This window comes from Nicotiana attenuata, unplaced genomic scaffold (genome assembly GCF_001879085.1).
Source record: "Nicotiana attenuata strain UT unplaced genomic scaffold, NIATTr2, whole genome shotgun sequence".
In the NCBI taxonomy this organism is placed as follows: domain Eukaryota; kingdom Viridiplantae; phylum Streptophyta; class Magnoliopsida; order Solanales; family Solanaceae; genus Nicotiana; species Nicotiana attenuata.
The window spans coordinates 10,872-25,338 of NW_017673924.1; the positions used below are offsets into that span (position 1 = coordinate 10,872).

The 14,467-nt window shown below is 36.7% G+C and overlaps 1 protein-coding gene across 1 annotated transcript; it reads left to right on the forward strand.

Annotated features, from left to right (window-relative positions):
* The first annotated feature begins 622 nt into the window (after positions 1-622).
* LOC109217633 (ATP-dependent RNA helicase DEAH13-like) lies at positions 623-6,438 on the forward strand. The gene is made up of 4 exons (XM_019381897.1): positions 623-690; positions 2,762-2,875; positions 3,067-4,275; positions 4,621-6,438. Exons 1-4 carry the CDS (start codon positions 658-660, stop codon positions 6,112-6,114), a joined length of 2,850 nt encoding a protein of 949 aa, XP_019237442.1. The 5' UTR covers positions 623-657; the 3' UTR covers positions 6,115-6,438.
* Positions 6,439-14,467: the final 8,029 nt, after the last annotated feature.

The window sequence follows — 14,467 nt, forward strand, 5'->3', positions numbered from 1 at the left end:
TTGAAAATAAGAGGAGCGATCTCTGCGAGTAGTCCATGATGGAACAGGAGATAATGAGAATCTATATGAAATGAGAACACATGTTGTAATAGTTTGTGGGTGAGACAGTTTGTGGTCAAGACAACCCAAGTTCCTCAGGTGAGATATTCTATTGTTCTCTATATGCTTCCTGTGAGAAAGCACAGGAGAAAAATATTATTGATATTATTTTCTCATATGATTAAACATGATACAATGATCCCTAATAATATATATTATATATATATATATATATATATATTATATATATACATAACATGTCCTACTCAGGGTTATTTACTACTATTTAGTATTTACATAACTATTCTAACACTTCCTTTTCCTTCGGTTGGTAATATAGAGTTCTATTATTTTCATTCTTCTTAATTTTTAGTTTTGTTTAGTGTTTTTATCTCTTGCCTTTGGTTTGGGATCTTCAGTTCCTTTATTGAAGCTGGCTATGTTCAAATCGTTCCAATGGTCGTGGTGGTATTATGTGGTGTGACTCAACACGCCGTTTGCAGTACTTGCAACTGCCAAATCGAGTGGCATTTGAGCTTGGTTTTAGTCTTGGCAAAGAGGTTGGTTTCCAAGTTAGACATGACAGGAGGATAGGAGACGAATTGCTCCATAAAGTTCATGACTGATGGAATTTTGCTTCGGGAACTGCAGGTAAGATGTCAGTATTAATGTCTAGGTAAATTGAAATCTTCGTCCCTACCTTTTAAGTGCTTTATATTTTGTCCTTACTATGAAAAGGGTGCACACCATTGAGTGCTAAATATTTAAGAAAAGGTTGAGAAAAATTAGAGCAATACCTTGAATAGTGAAATAATTGAGACTTTATTAAATTACTTTCAAAGAAGCAAGAGAGATGTTTCTATCAAATTAGCTGTTCGTTGATTTCAAACTAGTTGGAGTTGGCTATATGAATCCGCTATGTTCATTCCACTCATTAACCCATTTTAATCCAATTTTACACTATTGGCTTTAGAGACAAAGGGTTGCTCTTGATGGTAAGTAACCCCACTTCCAACCGAGAGGTTGTGAGTTCGAGTTCTACCCAAGAGAAGTGGGAAGTTCTTGGAGGGAAGGATGCGGGGGTCTATTTGGAAACAGCCTCTTACCCCAGAGTAGGGGTAGGTCTGCGTACACACTACCCTCCCAGACCCCACTTAAGTGATTATACTAGGTTGTTGTTGTTGTTGTTGTTGTTGTTGTTAACACTATTGGCTTTTGTTTAGGAGTTAAATGTTTTTTTTTTGTTGAGAAAGGTAACAGAAAAGAAGAAAAGTGAACTAGTGACTCCTTTAGTTGTTGAGATAATTGGTGAGGGGCAGTGGTAACCCAGTTTAATTACCAAGACAAAGTTAAGTCGTTCAGAAGTGCGGAACAATAGTAAAATCAGGATGCAGTTCAAAGCATGTTTGTGAATGCAACTATAATCCATGTTTTTGTTTTTTTACCTCTTGCAATGAGAGGGGGATAGTGCTGCAGGTTGATGTCTCATTACAAAATTGTTAATATAATTATTTTGGGAGAAACAAGGATTAGGCACTCCTAGTCATTTTTTGCAATTTGCATATTGAGCCGAATAATGTTAAAAAAAGCCCAATAATGTACAGTTCGAAAATAATTTCAGTTTTATGTGAACAATTCACACATGGACATAAAACCAACTCCTAACTAATCCTTGATGCTTTCCTATAAAACAATAGGATGACTATATGTAAAAAAAATTCCTTTTTTATGTCATTAAAAGAAAAGGATTAAGTTCCAAAATGTTCGGACTCTCTGAATAAGCTATTGTTTGGTAGGGGGAAGTTGAGGGACAAAGAGCTCTACCCCTTTGGCGATCATAGTGAGGGTCATATATCAGTATATTCAAGGAGGATTTGTCCATTCAACTTTTGCGCAAGGAAAAGAGATCCTTTCCGCTTTGTCGTGGTTCTGTTGCTTTTCAGTACTTTTAGTGCCATACTCAACCAACTTTGTTGTTCACTGGTGCAATGCCACTTTACACGAGATATTCAATCCATGCTCCTTTTTGTCCATTATAGATGGTTCCGTCTGGTTTTCTTTTATTCTTTACCAATTTGTGTTTAGTGAGCATTAAGTTTTAAACTCAAGCGTTGCTCGACCTTGCTTTTCAGATATGAGTTAAAATTCTAATTGCATAAACTGGTATGTTGGAGTTATTTTTTGACAGGTAAGTGACTTTATTAAATTTTTTGGTATATGCTCTATGGAGTTAGAACCAAATAGTTGAATGAAATGAATTAACGATTAGTCTAGGACGACGAACATGGATCAAGAGTGTCTATCAAGGCCTTTTTCTTCTTCACTTCAAAGAGGCAATGCACCCTTTGTTTGAATGTTACTTGTTTCATAAAGATTGATTTTTCGAAATTATACATTCTTCTTCATCAAAAAAAAAAAAAGGGTTAGGCGCGAAGGAATAGATATTTGCTATTTGTAGCAGTATCAGATGATCACTTGTCTTACTTGCCTTAGATCCTGCATGTTAGGGTTGTACATTGAAGCGCAGGTTGTCCTATGATTTGTTATACATTAAGGGGAAAAAATGATGTGACTGCAAAGATTTAGTTGTTGCTGTCTTCTAATTTATCTTTTGAGCAATTTGAATTTCCTACTGTTAGTTTTCTTGAATTTGTATTTGGCTATGCAAGTTTATATAATCTTCTTTTGATTTTCTCCTCCCTGACCCTCCACTTTTATGCAGAATGATTTTCTTTTAAGGCGTTACTCGATCTTAATCTTGGATGAGGCTCATGAGAGGAGTTTGAACACTGATATACTTATCGGTATGCTTTCTCGTATAGTAAGAGAGCGTCAGGTGAGAAAATAGTTTGCTATCTCCATAAAGTTGGTTGTCATTTCATTATTCATAGGCGGCTTTAAAAATATTAGTGGTTACTCTCTAAGACTCCAGTTCTCCTTGACTCTCCCCATCCCCCTCCTTTTCTTTAATTACCTTCCTTTGACTTCTACGCTTTTTGACGTTTTTGATTATGTGCTTTATTGCAGAGAGAATATGAGGAGCAACAGAAAAAAGTTCTTTCAAGACAAACGGTAAGCCCCGAAGAGAGAGTATATCCACTGAAACTTGTGCTGATGAGTGCTACACTTCGAGTTGAGGACTTTATATCTGGGCAAAAAATTTTCCGTGATCCTCCGCCTGTAATGGAAGTCCCCACTCGCCAATACCCAGTTACTGTTCATTTCTCCAAGAGAACTGAGATGGTGGACTATGTCGGCCAAGCATATAAGAAAATATTGTCAATTCACAAGAGATTGCCACCTGGTGGTATACTTGTATTTGTGACAGGGCAAAGGGAAGTTGAATACTTGTGTCAGAAGCTGCGCAAAGCTTCTAAGGAGATAGTTGAGAGAGCTTCCAAAGTGGATAATCAGACGTCTTTGATATCTGAAGGGAATACCATCGAGGAAAATGTTATCAAGGAGATAAGTGAGGCATTTGATGATGAAAGGAGTTCTATGACTGAGATAGCTGAACATTTTAATTCCTATGATGAGGATCACGGGGAGATGTATGAATATGAATCAGAAATTTCCTACGATTCAGCAGATGATAGTGATTTGGATGTTTATGGTGATGATGCACAGTTGTTAAACCAGAAGTCTCTGAGCTCTGATGGTAAGTTAGATGTTTTAGGTGAGGAGGGAAGCCTTACATCACTGAAGGCTGCTTTTGAAGCTTTGGCTGGTAAAAGGACATCACAACCTGATTCTGGCGAACAGGAAGGAGCTTCAAATGAATCTGAACCTCTCTTAAGTAAGGTTAGGAATGGGGCTAATGGAACCTTTGCTGGTCCGATGTGTGTTTTACCTCTTTATGCTATGCTTCCTGCATCTGCACAGCTTCGCGTGTTTGAAGAGGTCAAGGAAGGAGAACGCCTAGTTGTTGTTGCCACTAATGTGGCTGAAACCTCATTGACAATTCCCGGTATTAAATATGTGGTTGACACAGGCAGAGAAAAGGTCAAAAAGTACAACTCTTCCAATGGTATGGAAGCTTATGAAATACAATTTATAAGTAAGGCTTCAGCTGCTCAGCGTGCAGGAAGGGCTGGAAGAACAGGTCCTGGGCACTGTTATCGGCTTTATTCTTCTGCAGTCTTCAATGACATGTTCTTTGACTTCTCAAATGCAGAAATATTGAAAGTACCAGTTGATGGCGTTGTCCTACTTCTGAAGTCCATGCATATTGATAAGGCAAGTTTCTTGCTTGGAATAGATTATTATTCTTTCTGTTCAAAGACTTGGTTGAAATGATATGATCTTGGAGTATTTGTAAATGCTGTCAGGCCCTCCCCTACCCCCCCACCGCCCCACCCCCCGCCCCAAACAAAAAAGAAGTATTTCTTAGATTGAAAAAATTATCAGCTGGTCGACTTCCTCACTCCCACCCAATTAAAAAAAAAGAAGGGAAACTGTCACTATTTGTCATGTTCCTTGCTTGCCTCTAGCAGATTGATTTTTCTTCTAGGTGGATCTGTATGTTATTTGTCTTGGTATTTATTGATTACCACCATTAATATTTATCTTCTGTTATCTCAGGTTGCTAACTTCCCTTTCCCAACTCCACCTGAGCTAACTACCTTAGTTGAAGCAAAACGTTGCTTAATGGTTCTTGAAGCACTTGATAGCAAAGGAAGACTGACACCTTTAGGGAAGGCCATGGCACAATATCCTATGAGTCCTCGCCACTCCCGTATGCTCCTTACAGTAATCCAAATTATGCAAAAGGTGAAAGATTATTCCCTCGCAAATATAGTCTTGGCTTATGCAGTTGCATCAGCATCAACTTTGAGCTTGTCAAATCCTTTCCTTATGGAGTTTGAAGGAAACTACAAAGATCCAGATGGCTTGAAACAGGATGAGAAACCAGGCTCAGTGGAAAGCGAGCGAGACTTGGGAAAAGAGGAAAGAATGAGGATAAAAAAGCTGAAAGAAACTGCTAAAGTGTCTCGTGCAAAATTTTCAAACCCCACTAGTGATGTTCTAACAGTAGCATATGCTCTACAATGTTTTGAACTTTCTGGTAAACCACTGGAATTCTGCAATGACAACACCTTAAATTTTAAAACAATGGAGGAAATGTCCAAGTTGAGGCGGCAGCTCATTAATCTTGTCTTTAACTCCAAATTATGTGATTCGCAGCAAGATTTCTCATGGCGTCACGGGACTTTGGAAGATGTAGAATGTGCTTGGAGGGTTCCTTCGAACAAATGCCCTCTTCAACTGAATGAGGAGGAGATTTTGGGCCAAGCTATTTGTGCTGGCTGGGCTGACAGGGTTGCTAAACGCATTAAAAATGTTTCATCCTTATCGGAATCTGACAGAAAAGTTCATGCTGTTCAGTATCAGGCTTGCTTGGTAAAAGAAATTGTATTCCTCGGTCGACGGTCATCTATTTCAAAATCTGCCCCCGAATATTTGGTCTACACTGAACTACTGCATTCAAAAAGACCATTCATCCAAGGTGAAACTAGCGTGAAAGAGAATTGGCTTGTTAAATATGCTCCATCCTTGTGCAGTTTTTCTGCACCTCTCTCAGATCCAAAACCTTATTACGACCCACTGAATGACCAGGTCCTCTGTTGGGTCAGTCCAACTTTTGGTCCTCATCTATGGAGGCTCCCTCTGCATAGTTTGCCAATCGAAAATGATATGAGCTGGGTGGCAGTATTTGCTTGTTCCTTGCTTGAAGGCAAAGTTCTGCCATGCTTAAAATCTGTACAGAAATTCTTGGCAGCCTCGCCAGCTAGCATTTTGAAGCCTGAGGCATCAGGTCATAAGCGGGTTGGTAATCTTTTAAACAAGATGAGGACCAAGAAGAGAACGATTGATAGTTGTGCCATGCTAAGGAAATTGTGGGATGATAATCCTCGAGAATTGTTTTCAGAAATTTTGGATTGGTTTCAGCAGGGATTTCAAGACCATTTTGAAGACCTTTGGGCAAAGATGCAACTTGAAGTATTTTTAGACCCAAAAAAACGGCTTTCCAAGAAGGTCAAGAGAGAAAGGAACCCATTAACTTTCTATGATTAGGAATATTATATGCCTTTCAGAATCTCTCTCTGCTTATTTTGGATGATATGAGCTCCTTTGGCATGTTCTCACAGGCATAATATCTCTTTCCAAAAATTGTTGGTTTGCCACATTTTGATTACTGTTTCTGATTTGTACTGCTAGGTTTTTGTAATGACATCATTGTATGCCTCCAAGCTACTGCATCATCTAATGTCTTGTATATTGATCTCCATGAATGATTTCAAAAAATTGATTTGGATCCAAATGCGATGTTCTTGTTTCTAGTATCCTTCAGGCAGACGAAACTTGTAAAGATGAAAGCTTTTAAAGAATTTCTTGTGATGAGTTTGTCAAGTACTTCTATTAGGCGTGCTACAAGCATATGGTAACTGCCTAAAACTGCTCTTTGTGCAATTCAAATTGGCTTGTTTATTCTAGCTTTGAGGGGGTAAATGATTTTGTACATTTGAGAAATATCTTCTTAATCCCAGTTTCTTTGGGTGCACCCCATGAGTTCCAACTGGTATTGAAGATTTCTTTCATAGAGAATCATGTCTTTTTGTAGGTTTACTTTTCGAAATACCACTTGTATAAGGGAGGTTTTTGGTGTTCCTAGCTTTATTGTAAGTGTTATAACTCACTTCATTCAAAAATATAAATAAAAGAATTGGCTTTTTTTTTTGTTAGGATGTGGTAGCAATGGCCGACATATTCAGCCTTCGCAAATGCCATTATAGTTTGTCTTTATTAGAAAGTGAAGGGTGAATGTAAATGTTTAGCTTATTGTGATACTCCTAAAGGGGATTTTTGCTTTTGCTAAAACTGAATCCTACTTTTGGAGTTGCAAATGCATCAATCAGACACAGGTGCATGATCTCCTATGGGATGCTTTTGAGGATTTATGTTGATATAGTGCCTATTTATAGTACTGTCGGATCGGCCAATTAGTTATCTAATGTAAGTTTCTCTTGTGTGGATTCTCTATGTAGGTTAAGTAAAATGTGGAAAGGCATGCTTGAGTGCCTATTTCTAGTACTGTCGGAGTGAAGAAATCATTTAAAAAAAAAAGGGTGTAAAAAAAAAAAAACTAGAAAATAGGCAGCACTGGCTCGTCTAAATTCGTCGTCGTAGACGCGAAGGACGAGACGCGACCACGGCCACTACCACAAAACTAAAAAAAACAACGTCAACGNGTAGGCATTTGTACCCTGGTTGCACACTTACCCTTTCGGGCTAAGTGTGGGGTGCGATGTATACCACTATGACTTAAGGTTATACATTATACTAATATGTGTTTTGTATCTTTTGCAGGCGATATGGCCGTCTCCGAAAACGCCAACTAGAAGCCATGGAGCCGGTGGAGTGGTAAGCACCCCCAAGAAAGCACCAGCTGACAAGAATGTAGCAGAGAAGGGTAATACAGAGGCACGAACAAAGGCTAGACATGATAAGGTAAAGACTGGAACTTCTGAGGTGGACCCTGAGGCTACCTATCTGAGCACTGAGGGGCTTGCACAAATACAGCAAAGAGCATGTCAAGCACGGCAGTCTAGGCCAAGAGAGGTTCCGGTGCAAATTAGAGAGGGGGCTTCAAAACCACCACTAGCCAAGAAACGGAAAGTAACTGAGGTGCAGGAAAAGGGCAAGGTGACAAGGGTTGTCGAGTCAGAATCTGAAGAGGACTCAAATGATGAGGAGGAGGCAGCGATTTAGTTACCCGACGGTGAAGGGGAGTCGAGTGTTCCAAAGGCTACGAATGTGTGGGATACGAAGTTCGTGAGTGAAAGTGCGTAGAACAAATGGAAGCATATAAAGACTAAACAAATCAATCCACTACTCTTTGAAAGACCGTTGAATTTTAAGGCTACCAAGTCAAATTCTCCGGACATTTTGCGAGTCATAGAGCAGAATGGGTGGACACGCTTTGCTCAAGGACCGAAGGGTGTAGCAAATTTGACTCTTGTGCGTGAATTGTATGCCAACTGGGACCTGACAGGGGCACTGACATTGTGTGGGTTCGTGGGGCTCAAGTTGATATTTCCGCCTCGGCAATAAATAAGTACTACCGCATACCTGCACAGTCCGACTCAGAGTACTGGAGGAGAGAACAAAGACCGAATGTGAACCACATACTTGAAGTTCTGTGTGGGGGATCTGGACCAGCTGAGTGGCAAGCCGCTGATGGGTTGGCAAAGACGTACATAAACAGGGAGCCTCAAATATGGTTAAATTGGGTCTGCAACAGATTCATGCCAGCAACGCACAAGTCTATGGTGATTTGGGAGCGAGAATTCTTGGTATATGCCATCATGACAGGTATCCCGGTGAACGTTGGAGCAATCCTACGAAGTCAAATGGCGAAGACCAGAAAGAACATGCAGTGGACACTTTACTTTGTGCACACTTTGACCGCATTGCTTGCTAAACACAAATTGACTGAGAGGGATGATGAGATTCATGAAAGCACTGAGTCGGCGGTCCATGATATTTGCTCTATTCAGGACCCATCAGAAACATCTATAAAGAAAAAGGGCCATGGTGCGCGCATCACTGATACGGAGAGCGCACTTCAGCAGTTACGAACAGAGTTAGCCATGCGAGACCGTGCTTTGCTAGCCGCACAGGAGACTAGAGATCAGTGGATGCGAGAGCAGTTCAATGTGTTGCTCGAGGCTGTTCGTGGACAGAGACAGGTACGGCACATTGGAATCCAGACAGATTTTGAGGAGCCGGGGGATGCGGAATTGTTTGCTTTGAGTGCTACTGTTGGCACTGCTACTGAGGTTCGAGATGTGGTTATTGGGGAGGCTGCTCCGACTAGGGAGGGTGAGATGATAGCAGCCGTTGACACATCTGGTGTCACATTGGAGGATCCATCAACATTGCGGACCGAGGGTGCTACCGCTCCCCACCTGCAGCCTGAGACATGATGAGGGAGTTTCTGACACCCACTCTACTATTGATTATTTCTCTTTTGCTTCTGTGATATGGTACAACTGAGGACAGTGCACTCTCTTAAGTGTGGGGTGGGGGTGTCAGAATTTGAACCATTGGCTCTTGTTGGAGAATTGCAGGAGGTCCAGTCAGTCACTATAGGATTATTTAAGGCCTTGTTGTCCTATATCAATGGAACCGGATCTCAATCAAGTAGCTGGTCATTGTTGTCCAAGATTATGCCCTCGAAAAATGAGGAATCAATAGCCAATGAATTTGACAATGTTGATGCTGCTTTATGCTCACTTCTCAGTCAAAATAAGACTGGCCAGTACGAGGAATTGCAGAATCAGCTTCGAGAGATCGAGGCAACCATTGAGGTTCTAGAAGATGGGCTCGAATGCTTCTTCAGGCGCTTAATCAAAACTAGAGTATCCCTCCTCAATATTATGAATCACTAGCTAGCCATGAATAGATGTTGCAGCCCAAAGGGCTATCCAAAAATTTTGTACTTCAGCAACACCTGTACATTTTATATTATACGTCACATTGAATACAAGATCAAGTTCATATTTTGCTGCTAAAAATATCTCCCTCTTTTGAGTTTACTTAACGTTTTGATCTTACGTAGTGAATACAAGATCAAATTCAGTTTCTGCTACTGCAACGATCCTTCCCTTTGCTGATGTTGATTTAACTGGAAATCTAAAGTACTTGGTTAAAATTAAGAAATTTTATCTGCCTCGACTAGTTTTACCTTAGGCTTTCCAGCATAATTGGTTGGTTTGTACATTAAAAATGGTAGACCAAGACTGTCATTTCATGTGTACAGAGTTGTCAAGATTCTTTCTGTTGCAAACTTTTCGACAGCATCAGCAATGTTCGGATGCCTTTCTGTGCAACTAGCAGTTTAAGTTGATTTGTGCTTTTCTGTTTGATCAAAAACTTGGCGAAGATTAGTATTTGCAGGGAAAGTTGGCACTTAATTATTTAAATGCCTTGCACGTTGGGAAAAAAATTGAGCGGCTTACTGTCACGGGCCTGATTTTTGTCCGCCAAAACCAGCCTGTGCGGCAGCCAGCAGGGGCGGATTTACATGGACCCAAGCTTTGTCGAAATTTTTTAATATATATATATTATTATTATTATTATAAAAGCACGAATATTTTACGCTAAATGTTGAAACGACTAAAATATCCCTCAAATATTGATCGACTTTTATACCCCTCAAAAATGTAAATCACTCTTCAAAGAGATAAAATTCTAAGTTGGATCAAATTGTAATTTTCATATCCACAAAGTAAACTTTTACTAGAACACATAACGAAGAATTATAGTAGAAAATGGAGTCACTAGAAAGAGGCAAAATTACAACGAAAATAAAATTAGTTACTCTAAGAACGTAACTATTTCATACTATTAGATAACAATAAGATATCCGAGTATCCAAAGGATCGGATGAGTTTCCATTACTATACATGGAGACATCTTTTAAAGAGTTCTCTAAGATTTAATATCTGAATTGTTTTTGCATAATGTCTCTTGAATTACATTCGCACTGTTTGTTATATTGTTTTTCTATTGATACAGGTTTAATACTTTTGTTCTCTTCTACGGTAATCGTGCACTGAAGATTAATGGGGAAATAAAGTTAACACCGTCTGGTTCCATGTATTATCTCTTCTAGGGTTGGTCGCATATAAGGATTAAACGTTGAATAATTTAAGGTAATTATTTTTGATTTTGCATTGTTATTATTATTAGATTATAAATACTTTTGAATTGATTCTATGTTACTTGTATTTTCTCAACTATCCATATTGTTGGATTTTGCTTTTTTCTTTCGCTGTACTACATCGATGTCGTAGCTTGGTAATTCTTATATCTATTTGGACTTACATTGACTTCTACACTTTTCATATTTTTACTTTTTTATGATAAATGTATTGATATTTTACTTCTAGAAAGGAGAAATTCATGTGATTCTATTTTCTTTATTAAACAATCTACAAACCTAAGTTAGTGTTGGTTTNGATATGTACTGACAGTGAAATCTGCTTTTATTTCCCTTATCCGTGTTAGAGTTAAATTATTGATGTTCTTTATTATTTTCTTGAAATTCTGTATTATCTGCTATCCCCGAAGCATGTTCCCCTCCCATTTAAAATGTTTGTTCTTGTTATTTTCCCGTTGTAGATATAGATATAACTTTACAGGTTTATGTGGTAGTCCTGTCTAGCCTCGTCACTACTTCGCCGGAGTTAGGCTAGGCACTTACCAGCACATGGGGTCGGTTGTGCTGATACTACACTCTGTGCTCTTTTGCACAGATCCAGGTATCGGACAGTAGCAGTAGTTCGGGAGCTAGTCTTCAGTCCACGAGATTCCCGAGGTAGTCCTGCAGGCGTCCGCTGGCCCGATATCTCCTCTATCTTTATTGATGATCTGTTTCCTTTTGTATCCGAGACAGACTTTATTCCTTGTTTCAGATAGTTGTATGTAGCACTCTTAGATAGTCCGTGAATGTTGTGACACCAGTCCTGGGTAGAGACATATGTGGATTTTCCTTGTTATTTTGGTTTACTTCGTTAAGTCTTCCGCTTTAATTTCATACCACTGTTATTCTAATATTTAACGCTTGTTGATATGATTGGTAAAAAGGAATTTAAAATGAAAGAGTTAGGAGTTTATGATTTGTGACTTGCCTAGCTTCTACGAGTAGGCGCCATCACGACTCCTAAGGGTGGGAAATCCGGGTCGTGACACATTGACTTCTACACTTTTCATATTTTTACTATTTTATGATAAATGTATTGATACTTTACTTCTAGAAAGGAGAAATTCATGTGATTCTATTTTCTTTATTAAACAATCTACAAACCTAAGTTAGTGTTGGTTTCTGCATTCTATAGTTTTTTATGCAATTATGTTTTTATTTTTACTTAAGTGAATCAACCTTATTAGATATGATACAGTAATATTTTATTTATAATTGGGAGACATGTTTTTGATGAAAATCTAACAGAAATTCAGGAGGACAAATATTTTTAGTCTATTGAAACTTGCAATTCAAACAAGAATCAAATAAACAGCATGAAAAGTATTCACTCTATAACCAGAAAAGAATTGTAATAACTAAATTTAAAAGGAAAAAAACAGAACTAGAAAGGGAAAACTAACTTTTCGCTTCTACGAAAGGTCAAAATGCATTTACACATACAGTAACAAATAGCAGATTTTCAAAGAGACGATCACGTCTTACACATTGAATCGAAAAAACTTAGTAATAGTTTTTGTAATAGTAATTTTTAATACGTTTGTGTTTTCCAATGATAATAAATAAATCGCATTGTAAAACAATCTTAAATTGGACTGTATTTTCTGTAATATATTTTGGACACAGACTATTATATATTTTATTTTTAAGAGGGTTATCAATATCGACACAAGATATTTCGCTTATAAAAGGGATATCAATATTGATAACCAGAATTTTGGCCATGATAAAGTGACTAACTTGTTATACTATTTAACTAACTCAACTAAATCAATTTTATTTACATTTTGGTTTCAAGTATTATGTCATGTAATAACATTAATTTTCACCATTTAAATGATTATCGCATTTTTTCACTTTAATTGCGATATAATCATTTCTCATATAAATAATTGACTAAACACCTACGTGCAAAGCACGTACATAGAAACTACTATTATTATAAAAGCATGAATACAAAGTCGGTTTACAAAAATAACCTTACAATATTAAGTATAATAACTCATAATAAAAGGACATAACCGAAATTCTACATATTAACCTTCTAATCCTGTTAATTTTAGGACATAACACTACATGTTAGGAATTCCTAATCATGAAGCAAATCGAATCTAATTTTGATTAGAAAAGCACATCCATGAAATGTTACTTTCAAAAAAAAAAAAAAAAATCTCTTGTGCCAAATCTTCCGAAACTTTAGCATAAACATTCCTATTCGTATTAATCGTACAACTTTTATTTCTTCTCAATTTTTAATAGTTTGATTCTCTACTAAATTTTTGAAGGCCAAAGTATTACTTCAAAGAGATAATCTTTATTTAATAAAATTATACGTTTAGAATTTTACTTGATGATCAGAATTTTGAAGTGCCTTTACAATATATTTTTTTATTTATGTTATCTATAACCTTGTAGTGTTGACTGGCTTTTATATACCTTTTTAAGCTCATGGTTATTTTAACTTAACATTAATATTAAGCTCAATTTAGTGATTATTACAATTTAATCAACTGAAACTTTAATATTACTTAAACTTGAGTTTTACAAAAATTACTATATCAAATACAAATAGTTAGGACTACAATACTCAGGATTAGGTCTTTAAAATCAAGTTAGACACTTAATTTTACTCATACGAGACTTTTTATTAGGAATAAAAGCCTCTTACCGAATCAAATATATATGATAAATATTCTTATGTGTTTTTCATGAAACTAAAGATTAGATGAAAATAGAAAATTCCTTTGTCGATCAGCCTAGATATGTAGATCAGTTACTTGCAATAATAAATAACTAATTATAGCAGTCTGATTTTGAAACTTTAATAGAGTAAGTAACATATAATAAGTTAGATTGTAAGATGGTAAAATTCATTTACACTGTTAAAATATATAACTTAACTCATATTAATTATTTTTCATTCTTCGTTACTTACGTAATATACTAAGTTCTTGCTAATTTATTGATTTTAGTCACTTGAATTACTAATCCAACTAAATTGAAAAACTTATTTGTTTCTTTAATTTATTTTTTAATGTTAAAAACTTATTTTTTGCACAGGACTTTTGTAATAATAATAGTACTTCACGGGTCACAAATGTCGATAGACAAACTAACAAGTAATGCTAGATGAACTTTAATTACTTTAACAAACTAAAGTCGGATGCACTTTTAGGTTCATGATTAAATAAGGATTAAAAGTATAAAAGTCAAATCGAAGTAATTCTTCAAGAATTACGTCAGTCTAAAGACAATTTTTATTTGAGTTATCACAATTGTTTACCAAAAAGATTAGATTAGACCAATTTTTTAAAATACTATCTTATGTTAATACCAAATCAATGCACCTAAATAATAGTAGTAATTTTTTTTTAGGAAGGGAGATAAGACCAATCAAAGAGAGGATATTAATAAGTCGTTTGTGAAAAAGTAATGGATTTTCAAAACGACTCTCAAGATTAAGTGCTACAAGTATTTTTAAAATTAATAAAAATAAAGATGCTAAATATAAACTTATAAGATTATATTTATGATATCAAAATAAAAAGATCCTACTACCAAATACTATAAAAGCAAGAACATATTTAATATTTGGTGATTTATTACTTCGTGTTGAGAGAACGTACAATTAAAAGAGGTGATGTGACCCTCATTCCAGAA

Coding starts and splice junctions, on each gene's coding strand:
- LOC109217633 (XM_019381897.1), top strand. CDS start 658: ATGACTGATGGAATTTTGCTTCGGGAACTGCAG. Junction 691..2,761: donor TTTTGCTTCGGGAACTGCAG/GTAAGATGTCAG, acceptor ACTTTTATGCAG/AATGATTTTCTTTTAAGGCG. Junction 2,876..3,066: donor GTATAGTAAGAGAGCGTCAG/GTGAGAAAATAG, acceptor GCTTTATTGCAG/AGAGAATATGAGGAGCAACA.